This window comes from Dromiciops gliroides, chromosome 1 (assembly GCF_019393635.1).
Source record: "Dromiciops gliroides isolate mDroGli1 chromosome 1, mDroGli1.pri, whole genome shotgun sequence".
In the NCBI taxonomy this organism is placed as follows: Eukaryota; Metazoa; Chordata; class Mammalia; order Microbiotheria; family Microbiotheriidae; genus Dromiciops; species Dromiciops gliroides.
Window position 1 is genome coordinate 751,889,833 of NC_057861.1, and position 14,988 is coordinate 751,904,820.

Below are 14,988 nucleotides of genomic sequence, written 5' to 3' on the forward strand. Positions count from 1 at the left end.
TTCCTCCCCTTCCTTCTTTGCATTCCTTCCTTCCTTCCTTCCTCCCTCCCTCCTTTCCTCCCTCCCTCCCTTCCTCCCTTCCTTCCTTCCTTCCTTCCTTCCTTCCTTCCTTCCTTCCTTCCTTCCTTCCTTCCTTCCTTCCTTCCTTCCTTCCTTCCTTCCTCCCTCCCTCCCTCCCTCCCTCCCTCCCTTCCTTCCTTCCTTCCTTCCTTCCTTCCTTCCTTCCTTCCTTCCTTCCTCCCTCCCTTCCTTCCTTCCTTCCTCCCTCCCTCCTTTCCTCCCTCCCTCCCTTCCTCCCTCCCTTCCTTCCTTCCTTCCTTCCTTCCTTCCTTCCTTCCTTCCTTCCTCCCTCCCTCCTTTCTTCCCTCCCTCCCTTCCTCCTTCCCTTCCTTCCTTCCTTCCTTCCTTCCTTCCTTCCTTCCTTCCTTCCTCCCTCCCTCCTTTCTTCCCTCCCTCCCTTCCTCCCTCCCTTCCTTCCTTCCTTCCTTCCTTCCTTCCTTCCTTCCTTCCTTCCTTCCTTCCTTCCTTCCTTCCTTCCTTCCTTCCTTCCTTCCTTCCTTCCTTCCTTCCTTCTTCTCCCCATCCCACTTCCCCTCCTCTTCTTCATAGTCCTTCTCTCCCTCTCCCTGTCCCTCTCCCCCTTCCCCTCCCCATCCTCCCCCTCCTCCTCCTTCTCCTCCTTCTTCTTCTTCAATTTATTTTGTATGATTATACATATTCATAATGAGCATTGCTTTTTGTCTGCTCAGAGGGGGATAGGAATGGAGAAAGTAAAGTTAAATTAAAAAGAAAAACAAGTTCTTTTAGGAGAGGGTCTAATACTAAATTTCAGTTCATCTCTGAATCTCTTGTCACCAATTTAATAAATCACTGTTCTGCAGTGTATCTCACTATCGCCCCCTACTGAATGCAGAAAAAAGAATAGAACCTACCCAGGTAAGAGGAGGGTTTTGAAAATGTCCTACAAATAAAATGTAAACCATATTTTCAAGTCAATAATTAGGAAAATAAATGAAAGTTCTACTTTCTCTCTCTCTCTCTCTCTCTCTCTCTCTCTCTCACACACACACACACACACACACACACACACACACACACACACACACACTGTCTTCTTGATGTCCCTTGAAGAAGATACTCCATCTCCTGATTCAAGAATTTTCACTGGTGGTTGCTTGCCTGCAACACTCTGGTCTCCTCATCCACAACTCCTGCCCTCCCTGTTTTATTTCTATTCCCAATTAAAACCATTCCTCTTCCAAGGAAGCCTTTTCTAATTCCTCTCAATTCCAGTACCTTCCCTCTACTGATTATCTCTGCCTTAGCCCTCTAGAACTTGTTCTCCAATTCTTTGTGTGTTGTCCACCCCCATTGGACTCTGAGCTCCCTGAAGGCAGGGCTTGTTTTTGCTTTTCTTTCTTTCCCAGGTACTTAGCACAGTTCCTGGCACATAGTAGACACTTCATAACTGCTCACTGACTGACTTTGCTTACAGAATAGAAGACCTTTAGCATCTTTTGCTTTTCCAGAGCTAAAAAAAACCATTTGGATGCAATATCTTATGTCATCAATGTCTCCAGTATCTTCTGTTTTTCATATTCAGAAATTTTCCTCTAAGTTACCTCAGTTCATCCTCAGCCTAGCCCTGAAGTAGGTTGGAAAATGATAACACCAAGGAGCAACATGTAGAAAACACTTTCAATTTTTCTGACCACTTTAGCTATGTTATATCATTTGAGCCCCACCATCAGTCTATGTAGCAGGAGAGTCAGTGCTTTTCAGGGGAAAGGACCCTGACTAAAGTCAGAGCACCTGGGTTCCAATCTCACCTCTGATGCTTACTATATAGATTACCTTGAGAAAGTCACTTGACATGTATGGGCCTCAGGTTCCTCATCTCTCAAATAAAGGAGTCAGAAAATGTGGCCTGAAGAGTCTTCCAGCTCCAGATCTCTGATTTTGCAGATGAGGAAAAGAAGAATTATATATCTGAAATAACTTGCCCATGGCCACATGTCTAGTATATTTCAGAGTTGAGATCCGAAACCAGATTTCTAATTTCTCAGTTCAGCCCTTTATCTTCTATGTCGTTCTACCCCCTCAACATATAAGTATTATTCCTATTTTGTAGATTAGAATATTAAAACTCAAAGAGCTTCCTTGAGTTGCTAGAGTTCACATGGAGCAGCTAGGTGGTGCAGTGGATAGAGCACTGGTCCTGAAGTTTTGAGGGCCTGAGTCAAAATCTCATCTCAGGGGGTAGCTAGGTGGCACAGTGGATAAAGCACTGGCCCTGGATTCAGGAGGACATGAGTTCAAATCTGACTTCAGATACTTGACACATACTAGCTATGTGACCCTGGGCAAGTTACTTAACCCTCATTGGCCCACAAAAATAAATGAATGAATGAATGAATGAATGGATAGATAGATAGATGAATGAATGAATGAATGAATGAATAAATAAATAAATAAATAAATAAATAAATAAATAAATAAATAAATAAATAAATAAATAAAATCTCAAACACTTACAAGTTGTATGACCATGGGCAAGTAATGTAACTCCAATTGCCTTAAAAAATATCTGGGGCAGGGGAGCTAGGTAGCACAGTGGATAAAGCACCTGCCCTGGATTCAGGAGGACCTGAGTTTAAATCTGTCCTCAGACCCTAGACACTAACTACCTGTCTGACCCTGCTGGGCAAGTTACACACACACACACACACACACACACACACACACACACACACTCACACAGACATATACATACTTGGGTTATCTCCAGTCATCTTGATATATATCTTGTCACTAGGCCCAGATGGCTCTGGAGAAAAGAGTGAGGTGGGTGACCTTGTACCCTTGCACAGTCCTCCCTCACTTAAATCCAACTCACTACAAGTCATGACATCGCCCTGATGCCACGGTCCTCTGTGAGAATGATGGACAAACAACAAGATTTCACATAGGTGATCACTGGCAAATGCGGGACTAGATGCCAAGTCCAGCTGCTAGAGATCCTTATGAAAGGAAGAAGATGAACACTGGGCTTGACTGAGGGAATCCAGAATTTAACCTTGGCAGGTCTTCTGACAAAGGAAAGACTCCGCATTACTCCCTTCTCTGCAGTGAGCTGGTAAATGGAAATGTATGCAAATACTAGGGCAGCTGGGTAGCTGGCTGGCAGACAGAGCCAGAGGGGCACTGAAGCTGGTGCCTTGGGAAAAGAAGATGGATGGGCCTCATTTCTCCTCCATGGTTGATGTATCAATGGAAGTCTGCCCAGTATGCCTGCCCCCTCTTCAAAGCTGTCAGTGACAGATGAGGATCTAAATGTTTTTGCTTAAAAGAAGAAAAAAAATTTGAAAAAATTCCTCCCCACCCAAGAGGCCCAGGCATTGTAAATGGATTAGAGAATCCCAAAGCATGCCATGGTGTTAGGCAAGGCTTCCAAGCTGGCTCCTTTATAATTATTTGCAAAATTGTCAACTTTTCCCTTCAGATCTGTTTACTTTCTAAACAAGAGCACCATTGAAGCTCAGCTCAGGGTCACTCCCCTTTGCCCCATTTGGCTTCCCCAGGAGGACATGGGACAACCATCTTTACATTTTCATCTCTACCTGCTGAGACACAAATTCTGTTCCAATTAAAATTGCCCTTTCATTTTAAAATAGTAAACAATCTCTACTTAATTTGAGGGAAATAAAAAGAGAGAAAAAATTACCAGGACCTAATTATTACAGCAACTTGAAAGCAAGTTGCAATTTTTAAAACACAATGAAATAGCTCCTCGAGCTTTGCAAATTTAAAGGTTATTGGGAGGTCACTTTATCCATTCCACTGCCTCTCTGTGGAACCAAAGCCATAAGACCTAGGCTTGAGCAGACTTTCCCATTGAAAATCTTAATGACTGGCTTAGGTTAGTATCATAAGTTTAGAAATGACAGGGACCTTTGGAGTCATCTACCGCAATCCCTACATTTCACAAAGGATGAAACTGAGGTCAAATAGTATGTACAACATCACACAGGTAGTAAGAACAATTTGAACCCAGGCCCTGTCAATCCGAATTCCACACTCTTTGCAGAGTCTCGTTCCAGTTGGCAGGAATACTGTCAAATTAGAGAGTCACATACTTTGAATTGGAAGAGATGTTCGAGGATGTCTTGTCCAACTCCCTCATTTTACTGGTAAGGAACTGAAGTCTGCAAAGATTATGTCATCAAAGTCACAAAGGTAGTGAATGGCAAAGCTAAGATTTGAACCCAGTTCTACCCTGACTCCAAATCCAATGTTCTTCCCAATATACGGGGATGCTCAAAATTAGGTCATCATAGAATGATGGAGGTCAAACTGGCCATTTAGCCCAAAGGTGTCAAACTCAAAAAGAAATGGGTATCACTAAACTGGATATAAGGATCCATCAGGGAAGCATATTGACTTAGAAAACCACATATTATTCTTGGTGCTCTCTTGTATTTTCATTTATTTTGTTAAATATTTCCCCTGGTTTATACTTGGGAGCATTGTGTTTGTCCCTTTGATTTAGATCAACTCACTCATTTCAAAGGTGAAGGCCCAGGGACATTTAACCATTTGTCCAAGGTCACACAAAATGACTAGGGTGAAATTCAAACTCAGATCATCCTGACTCCAAGACTAGCAATGTTCCCATGATATCTGCTGTCCAGATAACCTCAGACTTGTTTTCCTTTGCTCCCCCTCTTTAATTATCTCATAAAAAGGTAAGTCTTTGACTCAGTGCCTTGTGGTCACTAGACTGATTGTTTCATTCAGTATTATGAGAACATTCCAAGCAAGACGTTGCCATGCTGTGTTGGGGTTGTTCTATGACGAGAGTCTAATGGAGTGTTTGGGAATATCCACATTCTTCTGCAGTCCGGACGCAGACTGTCCAAACTGAATCCACATTTCACTCACAATCAACCAAAATAGTCATTTCAGACATGTGAGGAATTTGGGAATATTTTTGAAAGTAGAACAGAATGGGGGAAGGGACTTGCTAACTTTGGTTTCAACAAAGATCAGCCTGACCCAGATCAGAGGATACTAGGGATGAAGAGAACCCAGAATGAAATGTTATGACGTCAATTTTGGCCTGACCTTGGCTGGGGTGAACACTTAGGTCTGGCGCTAGACTTAGGCAACCAGTCAGTTCATAGATTTAGAGAGGCAAGGGACTTTAGAAATCTTCTAACTAATCCCCATCCACTCCCCTGCCATTTTGTAGACAGTGAAATGGAAATAGAGAGATATAACATGAATTGTACATGGTCTCACACATACAAAGTAGTTGAATAGAGATTTGCACTCAATTCCTCTGACCCCAGATCCAGAATTCATTCCATCCTGCTACCCTTTTTTATAGCCTATCTCAGTCTTGTTGGGTCAGATGCCAACAATCATTAATTACTAGCAGGTTCTTAAATAGGTGACAATGGATGATTTATTTCAGAATGTAAATTCCTTGAGGGCAGGGACAATTTCATGGCATTGTGTATGGGCATGTGTGTGTATCCCCCACATGTACCATGGTGCCTGAAATGCAGTAGGTACTTAATAAATGTCTGTAGAATGTATGAATACAACATAAATTCATTGATGGCAGGGTCCATATGATTTATTTATCATTGTATGCTCAGGTTTAGTATAGGACCTGGAACATTTTAGGCACATTATACATGGTTTTTTTCAATGAATGACTAGAATTTGAGTTTCTTAAGAGTAATGATTATTTCATTTTTGTCTTTATAATCTTAGTGCTAAACATAGTACCTAGAACATAGCTAATAGTAATAATGATAATGATAATAATAAAAGCATTTATATAGGAATTTAAGGTTTGTAAACCACTTTGTATACAGTCCTAGGAAATAGCTGCTAATATTGGTCTCATTTTAGAGATGAGGAAACTGAGGCAAAAGAGCATAAATGACTTGCTCAGGGTCACATAGCCAGTAAGTGTCTGAGGTAGTATTCCGACTCAGGTTTTCCTGGCTCTATGTCTAACACACTATGCACTGGGTCACCTGGTTAAGAAATGCTTATTGAGTTGTACAGAATACAACCAAAGGGAACCTGGCTGTGGAAGGGACAATCTGTCTCATCATTGATTTTGGCCCATTGAATGACTGAGTCTAAGGACCAGAATTAGGGAACCACAAACCCCAGATACTCAGTCAAGTTTGACCATTTGTATAAGCCAAAACCAAAGTTTCATTTCTATATAACTTCTGCTCCCAGACATACCAAACTTACCACTTAACAGCATAATTGAATATACATAGCCAGGACTATTGCCCTGGGATAACAGTGACGGGCCTAGAGAAGCTTTCAGTCCTTTCCAATTAAAACACATACGTAAAAATCGAGTCCAAATGGAAGGGGAAAAGTATGTGCAGAAAATCAGACTGATTAATTCTGACTAAATCTCAGAGTTGGGAAGGAGCTCAGAGATATCTTCATCTCTACCTGAATTGAGAATCCCCCTCAACCTCACATTGCTTAAACAGCCATCCAGGAGACCTTCCAGAATAGAGAAGGCCCTACCCTCCCTTAAAGGCAGCCGGTTCCATTGATGGGGAGAGTTCAGTGTTAGGATATTCATAAAATATGCGAAATGATATCCAAAATGCCCAGAATAATTTTGTTAGTGAGATAAGTCTTCTCAAGGTCTTACAAAAAGATAGATGCTGTGGCAAGACAAGGTCATTGTCAACTTATGCCAGGTTCCTGCTAGAAGGACAGTACCCTGACAGCTGGGTTTTTTTTCTTTAGTAAGCTATTTACAAACAAATCAAGAATCCTTCTTTTAAAAATGCCACCCAGAAGACTTCAGATATAGGGTCAAATCTAATGGCTGTCACTTTTTTTTTTTACAAAGATTACACATTTCTCAGCTGTGATCTGATCTCAAATTTCCAGATAGCTGAGGCAAAATTCTACCTTACCTTATGTCCTAGTAGCTATGGACTTGAGAGGATAAGAGTGGAAAAACATTTAGTCATTCTTTCAAAGAGCAACGGGCCCTCAATTTTGATGATACAACATCATGCTCCCAAGAAGAATGAATATACTTTTGTAGAATGATGAATGGGAGGAATCCAGAGAAACATAGGAAAACTTGTACAAACTAATGCAGAGTGAAAGAAAGCAAAACCAGGAAAACAAGATATATACTAATTACAACAGCATAAACAAAGACCATACTAACATTAATTGCAGTGATAAATCTTGTTCTGTGAATGATAATAAAACACACGTGAATTCTCTCAATAGACAGATGGGTAACTACAGGCATGGGACATCGCATAAGCTATCAAATTCTCTGTTGTTCACTTTTGCTAGGGAAGGGCTTTATTATATAGGGGTTATATCAGGAAAGGTTTGTGATATAAAAACATAAGGCACTGATAAAATATTTTAGAAAACAAATCGATAAAATGTGTTTGTCCTTGGGCAGAACAATGTTGCAAGGGAAATCAGTTACCAGACCAAGTGAATGTGAATCACCCTTGGTTTGCTCATGGATAGAAGCAAACAAGAGCATTACCTGCTACCACTGGTGATTTCCTGTCATCAAGGAGTTGGATGGAAGTACTAGCAGTCACCACATTGCTTTTGTTTGCTGCTCCTGTTAGAGGGGGGAAAGACAGTTAGGGTATTACAGTGGATTGATATACCATGATCATTGAAGTAAATGACATCAGCTTATGGCATCTTCAACAGTTATCCCTCACAGGGGAGATACTTCCACTCAGCAAGATTCTAATCTATCTCAGATTTAATTGATGAGTCCCATAGAATTGCTGAAGTTGGAGAAAGGCTAAGAATATTAGCCAGAGTAATACAACTATTATCAGAACCTTGAATTCATGGAAGTATAGAAATAGAGTTTGAGACTTGGAAGGGGCCTCAGTGGGATTTAGTCCAATTCATATAAAAAGGAATCCTCATGACTTGAACCCAGGTATCACTGATTCTAAGCCCAATTCCATCCAGCCTCATATGGGCTAATGCTTGGTAAGTGGTATTGGCACTCACTAATCCTTGTTGGTATCTCTTCTTGGATCACAGTCAACATTGATATAGCAGCCAAAAAAGCTAAAACAATCTTAGTTTGTATCAATAAACATTGACTCCAGCATAAGAAGATGGTAATTAAGTCAATAAGCATTTATTAAGTACCTGCTCTATTTCAGGCACTATGCCAAGTACACTTCCCTGGTGAAAATACAACTACAGTATTGCATTCAGCTCTAGGCACAACATTTTAGTAAGAACACTGATAATCTGGAGAATATCCACAATCTTCCAGAATATTGAATGTCCTTAGGTTCATACCATCCTTTGAAAGAACTAGGGCTATCTAGCCTGGATCAAAGAAAACTTGGAGCCCAGTGGAGAGAGAGAGAGAGTGACTGCATTAAAATACATGACCAGCCATCATGTGGAAAAGAAATTCAAGGCTTATTCTTCTTGGCCCCTAAGGACAGAACTAGAATCCTTGGGTAAAAGCAGCAGAGAAGCAAATGTAGCCTTAGTCGAAGAGGGCAGAGAGATTTATTTTAACCAGAGGTATCCCCAAGAATGACTTCATTGGGAGACAGTGAATTCCTCTCACTGTAAGCCTTCAAAAATTATTGGAAAGCCCCTTATAGACACAGTCAAGATAAGAATTCTTATTCAGACCAATGAAGTCCCTCCCAATCGTAATATGCTCTGATTCTTTACAAGTCATAAGAGTACCTTTGAGATATGACTACTTTGGAAACTCTTGTAGACCTGACTCACTATCACCTGATTTGGGGGATATGGAGGGGACCTCAGATTGATTTTCTCTTTTCTCCTAGAATTCTTTACAATCTAGAACATACAACATGTTGAGTAGCACATCATTACTGCTCCCTATGTTTACTTATCTCAATAGTCATATTTATATTCTATCCACAAATATACATCATGGGAGAGCGGCTGGACAAGAAGTTTGGAAATAGTTTTCAAATGAGTTGGGAGCATTGGCTCTGATTTCTGGTTCAGAATGGACTGACCTATAAAATCTTATTGAAAGCCTTGGGTTTCTGGGCACGTCTATTCCAAACATGGATATAACAAGAATGTAATGCTTACTCCAAAGACTCATTAATAGCTTCTTGGTTATTCCTGATGGCTACAAACCTCAAAGGGAAAAGTTGCCAAATACTGATTTGGAATGCCACCAAAACAGTGACATCAGGCATAATATGGATATTATCTGGGTTCTTCTTCTAGGTAGCCAGACACTACATAAGGAAGTAAAACTCTCTTTGCTACCCTGGAATCAATATTGTAGTATATCAAAACAGCCCAGCATCTTAAAAATCACCTTGTTTAATAGAGTCTTTCCAGAGATGAGGCAACTACAGACCAGAGAGGTCATATGATTTGTCCAAGGTTACACAGAGAGCCAGGACTACCACGGGGCTCCTAACGCAGAGACCTGGACTTTTTAAAATAAAATTACAGAATCTCAGGGTTGGAAGGGTCATCTATCCCATCTCAAACCTGAATGAGAAACCCTATGACAATATCCTTGAAAAGTAGTCAAAACGTCTCTGTATGAAGATCTCCAATGAGTGGGGAACCTATAATCTCCCAAGGTGAGCCATTAAACTTTAGGACAGCTCTGCCTGTTAGAAAGCTTTTCCTTGTATCAAACTTAAATCCTACTCTCTGCAGCTTCCCATGTCAACTCAAAAAATTAAAAAAAGAGGTGGGGTGGGTACAGGGATGGTTGATTCTGTTTCCTATTCCAGCTATATTAAAGAAAGAACTGGATTTCCTTGAGTCTAAATGATGACTATTATAATGTATAAAGAGTTCATGAGGATTGATGGAAGGATAGCTGTCTTAAAGAGTTTGAAAGGCTTTTGCATGAAAGGTGTTTTGGTATTATTCTGCTGATCTTCAGAGGGAATAATAAGGAAATGCAGGGAAGGAAACATATGTAGATTTGATGTTATTATGAATATTTTCCTAACAAAGAGAACTCTTTCCAAGTGGAATGGGTATCCTCAAAGAATGGCAAGATCTTCATCACTAGAGGTCTTCCTTTCAGACCAAGACTGGAGGGATGACCACATGCCAGTTATGTTGTAGGGGAATACTTGGTGAGGTAGATAGACAGCATCCAGAGTCCCTTCTAACTCTGAAACATTAATTCTGTGATTCAATCAGGTCAAAGGCCAAGGAGAGGAAGAACTGAATCCTTCTCTATATCTAGTAGGAAATAAGAACAAAACAAATCTCTTCTGGAATACACCCATGTATATAGGATTTAGATGTGAAAAGCAAGGGAGGTTTTTTCGCATTGTATACTTTTGATTGAATAAAAAACCATCCCTGTGCCCAAAAGGTATTTTAGTATTTTTTATCTACCACTGCAAAAATAAAGTGATTTTTTTGGTTTATATAATTAAATTGAAAGTACAGTTAAAGGTCAACCCAATTAACACAAACCAAGATCCACCATCAATAAGATATTGGTTCCAACAAATGATGTTGTGGAGAATAATTACATATGGTAGGGGGAAGCTGGAATTAAGGATTGGACTCTTGAAAACACAAGTGTCATCTTCCAGGAAATGTCCTGCAATCAGGGGAGATTCAGCCCAAGCTACAGTGAAAAATTCACCTTTTACAGTCCTAGATAGTGACAACTACCCTTCAGAAACACTTCTTACTTCCAAAAGAAGCTCCCCCATCATGTCCACTAGATGACATTGTCTAACAAAGGGGACAGATGAAAATATCACCTTCTACAAGAAACCTTTCCTGATTTTCCTTGATGCTGATGACTTCTTCTGTTGCTTAATTCCCCTTTATAATATATATTTCTTACTTTCATGTTGTTATTGGAATGTTGACTCCTCTTTTAAAATGTTAGCTCCTTGAGGACAGGGGTGCTTGTCTTTTGCCTTTTTTTTGTTCCCAGTATTTAACATAATGTTAGACAGTAGGAGGCATTTAATAAAGGCTTGATGACTGACTAATATATTTTAGACATATTTTTCAACTTAAAGACAAAACACTCCAACACATCTTCTCCTTTAGCATTAAGATAATCCCAAAAAAAATTAAAGTTAAAGTCTCATCCTCAAAGCATTATGGGTAACTGAAATGCTCCTCTTTCAGAAATCCCTAGTGGTCTTTGACAACATTGATTAATCTCTCCTCTTTCATATTCCCTTCTCTCTAGGTTTTCAGGATACCATTCTCTCTGGCTTCTCCTATCTGACCACTCCTCAGTCTCCTTTCCTGGGTCCTCATCCAAATCATGCCCTCTAACCACAGATGGCCCTCAGGGTTCTGTCCTGAGCTTTTTGTCTTTTCTATCTATACAGCATTTTGCTTGTCAATGTCATCATCTGTCATGGATGTAAGCATCATCTCTACAGTGATGGTTCTCAAGTCTATCTTGTCCCAATATCTCTGTTGATCTACAATTTTGACATCTTTGGTTGCCTCCCTGACATCTCCTCCTGGACATCCAGTAGACATCTTAAACTCACCCAATCCAAAAAAGAACTGATTATCTTCCCCCTTAAGCCCATCCTCAAGTCTAGCTTCCCCACCACTATTAACATTTACGCCATACTCCAGTCCCACAGGCTCACAAGTCAGGAGTCACCCTGGATTCCTTATTTTCTCTCACACCTCCTATCTAATTTGCTGCCAGTGTTTGTCAACTTCACTTTTGTAATGTTTCTCAAATACATCCCCTTCTCCCCTCTAAGCCTAGTAGCACCCTGGTACAGACCCTTATCACCACACATCTGGACTATTACAAGAGCTGGTGGCTCTGCCTGCTTCAACTGTATCCCGAGTGTGATCCATCCTCCATTCAACCACCAAAGTGGTAGGGAGGCAAGTAGAAGACAGAATGGTCACAGATTATAAAGGGCCTTGAATGTCAAACAGAGGATCTGTATTTAATCCTGGAGGCAACAGGCTGCCACTAGAGTTTATTGAGTAGGGGGATGGAATGTTTGTACCCACAATTTAGTAAAATCACTTCAGTGGCTTAATGGAGGTTGGATTAGAGAGGGCAGAGATTATCTTTTACCTCCTTTGTATCTGCAGTGTTTAACATAGTGCAGTAGGTGCTTAATGAATGTTGATAGATCTGGTTCAGTCCTTGATTTTATAGATGAGAAAATTGAGACCCAGGGCAAGGAAGTGAACTTGGCAGAGGCCATGCATGTGGTGAGCATCCAAGGCAGGTAGTTGAGTACAGATTGTCTGATAGAGAATGTGAGAGTTCATTAAAGATGAAGATATGCCAACAACATGGTCAAACAGGCTTGTCCCTTAAGCAAGTTGAAATAAGTTGGCCCTCTTCTGGGAGAGGGGAAGGAGGCTGTTTGGACACCTGGTTTGTTCTCCATTTCTGTGAACAAGCCAGTTGTTGTTGTCGATGGAAGCCATCATGTATGTTGACCCTTTTTTCTGTTTTTTTTTCCCAACAAAGTGGGGGTGCGGATTTCCACCCAGCATATGGCCTGGTGGGAAGGCCCTCTCTTAGTTACACAATAGCCTTAGGCCAAATCACTGCTTTGTTTGGGGTACTAAGACTCTGGAGCCTGGTTACTAATTAAACTTTGGCTAAACGTTTCTTTGTTGATTCCTAATAACTGAGTTTCTATTATGATTCATTTCATCTCAGCTTGGTCCTTTGCACGAGCTAATATTTAAAACATAACAGCAATACACACCGACACTGAATGGGATGGAGTAGACGAAACTGCCTGGGATTTGCTCAGCTGCCCTTCGGTACCAGAGTGGGAAATGATCAGCATTGAAAATATTCTCCTTATCTCCAGCTTTCAGGAAGTCTCTTGAAACAGAAAGGGAAAAGAAAGCATTTGTCATTTTCACAATGTCTTTAGAGAGGTGTTCCTCCACTTGCTGACATCTTTCTCCCTTCAGAGAGAACTACTCACATCTAATCTTGAGTTCCCAACTTCTTCCAGAAAATACTCTGGGCACTTGAAAACACTATTGGCCTTCACCTTCAAGGCTAAGGACATGATTTCTTATAATGACTAGAAGACCAGTAGTAAGTATAACTGCCTCCTTTTGAAATCGAGGGAAATAAGGTCTGACAAATGATGTGCTTCGGTGGCATTCATAGAACACAGAAGTCTGGAGCTGGGATATTCTGCACTCTGCCCCGATGTTTATTCACATGGTAGAATAGAATCAAGGAACCTCAGAAGTGAACAGAAGCTCAGTGACAACCATCTCCTTCAAACTTTCTCATCTCCAGTCACTCAAGTCAACAAGCAACTATTAAGTGCCAACCACTATGCTGAGTTCTAGTGATACAAAGAAAGGCAACAGACAATCCCTGCTCTCAGGGAGCTCACAATCTAGTGGGAAAGAAAAAAAAAGACAAATAAGTAGGTAGGAACAACCTGTAGATGACTTAAACGTGAACTTTCTTTAAACTGATCCTCCTAGGCATGGATGAAGGGCCCTCTGCTGTCCTGACTACTCTTCTCTGGGTGCTCTCCAGTTTATGATCTTCTTCTTATAATGCAGTGCCATAATTGAACGTTATATTCCAGATTTAGTCTGGCTAGGTTTAAGTGCAGCCAGTCCTTTGCCTCCTTAATTCCAGATCTTAGACCTCTCCTTATGTCGCCCAAGGTCACAGTAGGTTTTTGCCTGCCTTATCCTACAACTAAATCAATTGAGATTGAGAAGGGTAAGTTCACTGTTTTAGGACCACTTTCTTGCTCCCTGACCATGGTCTGATAACCTCAATAAGTGATTGATAGCTCATATAGGGGTTCAGCTGGTCTGTAGAGAACCCTTGGAAGTGGCAGTTGGGCTTGGCCTGGGCTGGCATTGGAACTGGCCACTGGTACTACCACACATATATCATAATGTTAGCGACTGCCCTTCACCCTGAGGGATACCCATCTGTCCAGCACTATTCAGGAGAAGGCTTAGTCCAGCTGCAAGTCAAAGAAGGCCAGATTGAGTTTTGATTTTCAAACATCAACAGACTTTAGATTATGAGCCCTGGGAGGGCAAGAATTAATTCCACAGCTGGGCTGCAGAGCAGCTGCCAGCCCTGAAGCTATTTGTTTTGTGATGGGCTCAGGGGAAAAATGTGGAAGCTTTCCCTCTGTTCTGCCTCTAATTTAGTTATCTCCTGAGCTCTGCAAGAGCTCCTCAAGATGGGAGATGGGATTCAAGAGGCCAGTGGTAGCCCAGAGCCTTCCCAGGGCAGAGAGAGATGGTGGTGGCACTTGGGGCATGTGGAATCTCATACAGGAGCTCTGAGAAGTAGTCAAGTGAAAAAAAAAATGAAAATCTACTTTATTGAACATAATTCTGAAAGACCACTCCTGTCAGTTTATTGATTTTGTTATAGAAACCCCAGTAGTATATGAAATGATCTTCACCTCCATCTTACAGATGAAGAAACTGAGCCTCTAAAACTTTCAGGGTCTTAATCTGGCTTGTATAACAACTCTATGGTATAGATCCTAGCTTCTTAAACTGTTGGTCACAACCCCACATGGGGTCATACAATTGAATGTGTGAGTAGCAAACAATTTGGCAACAGTCAAATATGATGTATACCTATTTTCCTATTTATCTGGGGTTGAATACATATTTCTCAGGTGAAAAGGGGTCATGGTTGGAAAGAAGCTGTGGTCTAGAGTTTCATCATGTTTAAATAGGAGGGAAGTAACATCTATTCTTCCTACTTCATAGGTTTCTCCATGGCTAAAATGAGATAATGAATATAAAGTGCTTTATTTATGAATGTTAGTTATCATTGAATGCCAATGATTATAAGATTTATTCATTCATCCCTAGTCTCTCCCCTGACCTCCAGTCTTGCATCTCCAACTGCCCATTGAATACCACAAAATAGATGTCCTTGAGCTCAACATGTCCAAAGCCAAACAC

General features: G+C 40.9%; 1 protein-coding gene across 2 annotated transcripts in view; it reads right to left on the reverse strand.

Annotated features, from left to right (window-relative positions):
* The window catches only part of CACNA2D3 (calcium voltage-gated channel auxiliary subunit alpha2delta 3), a 1,069,564-nt gene that overhangs the window by 180,635 nt on the left and 873,941 nt on the right, over positions 1-14,988 (reverse strand). For both annotated transcript variants that reach the window (XM_043978536.1, XM_043978534.1), the window contains 2 exons: positions 12,774-12,895; positions 7,574-7,654 (listed from right to left, as the gene is read on the reverse strand). In XM_043978536.1, coding sequence (XP_043834471.1) covers positions 7,574-7,654; positions 12,774-12,895 — 203 coding nt within the window. The remainder of the gene's footprint in view (positions 1-7,573; positions 7,655-12,773; positions 12,896-14,988) is intronic.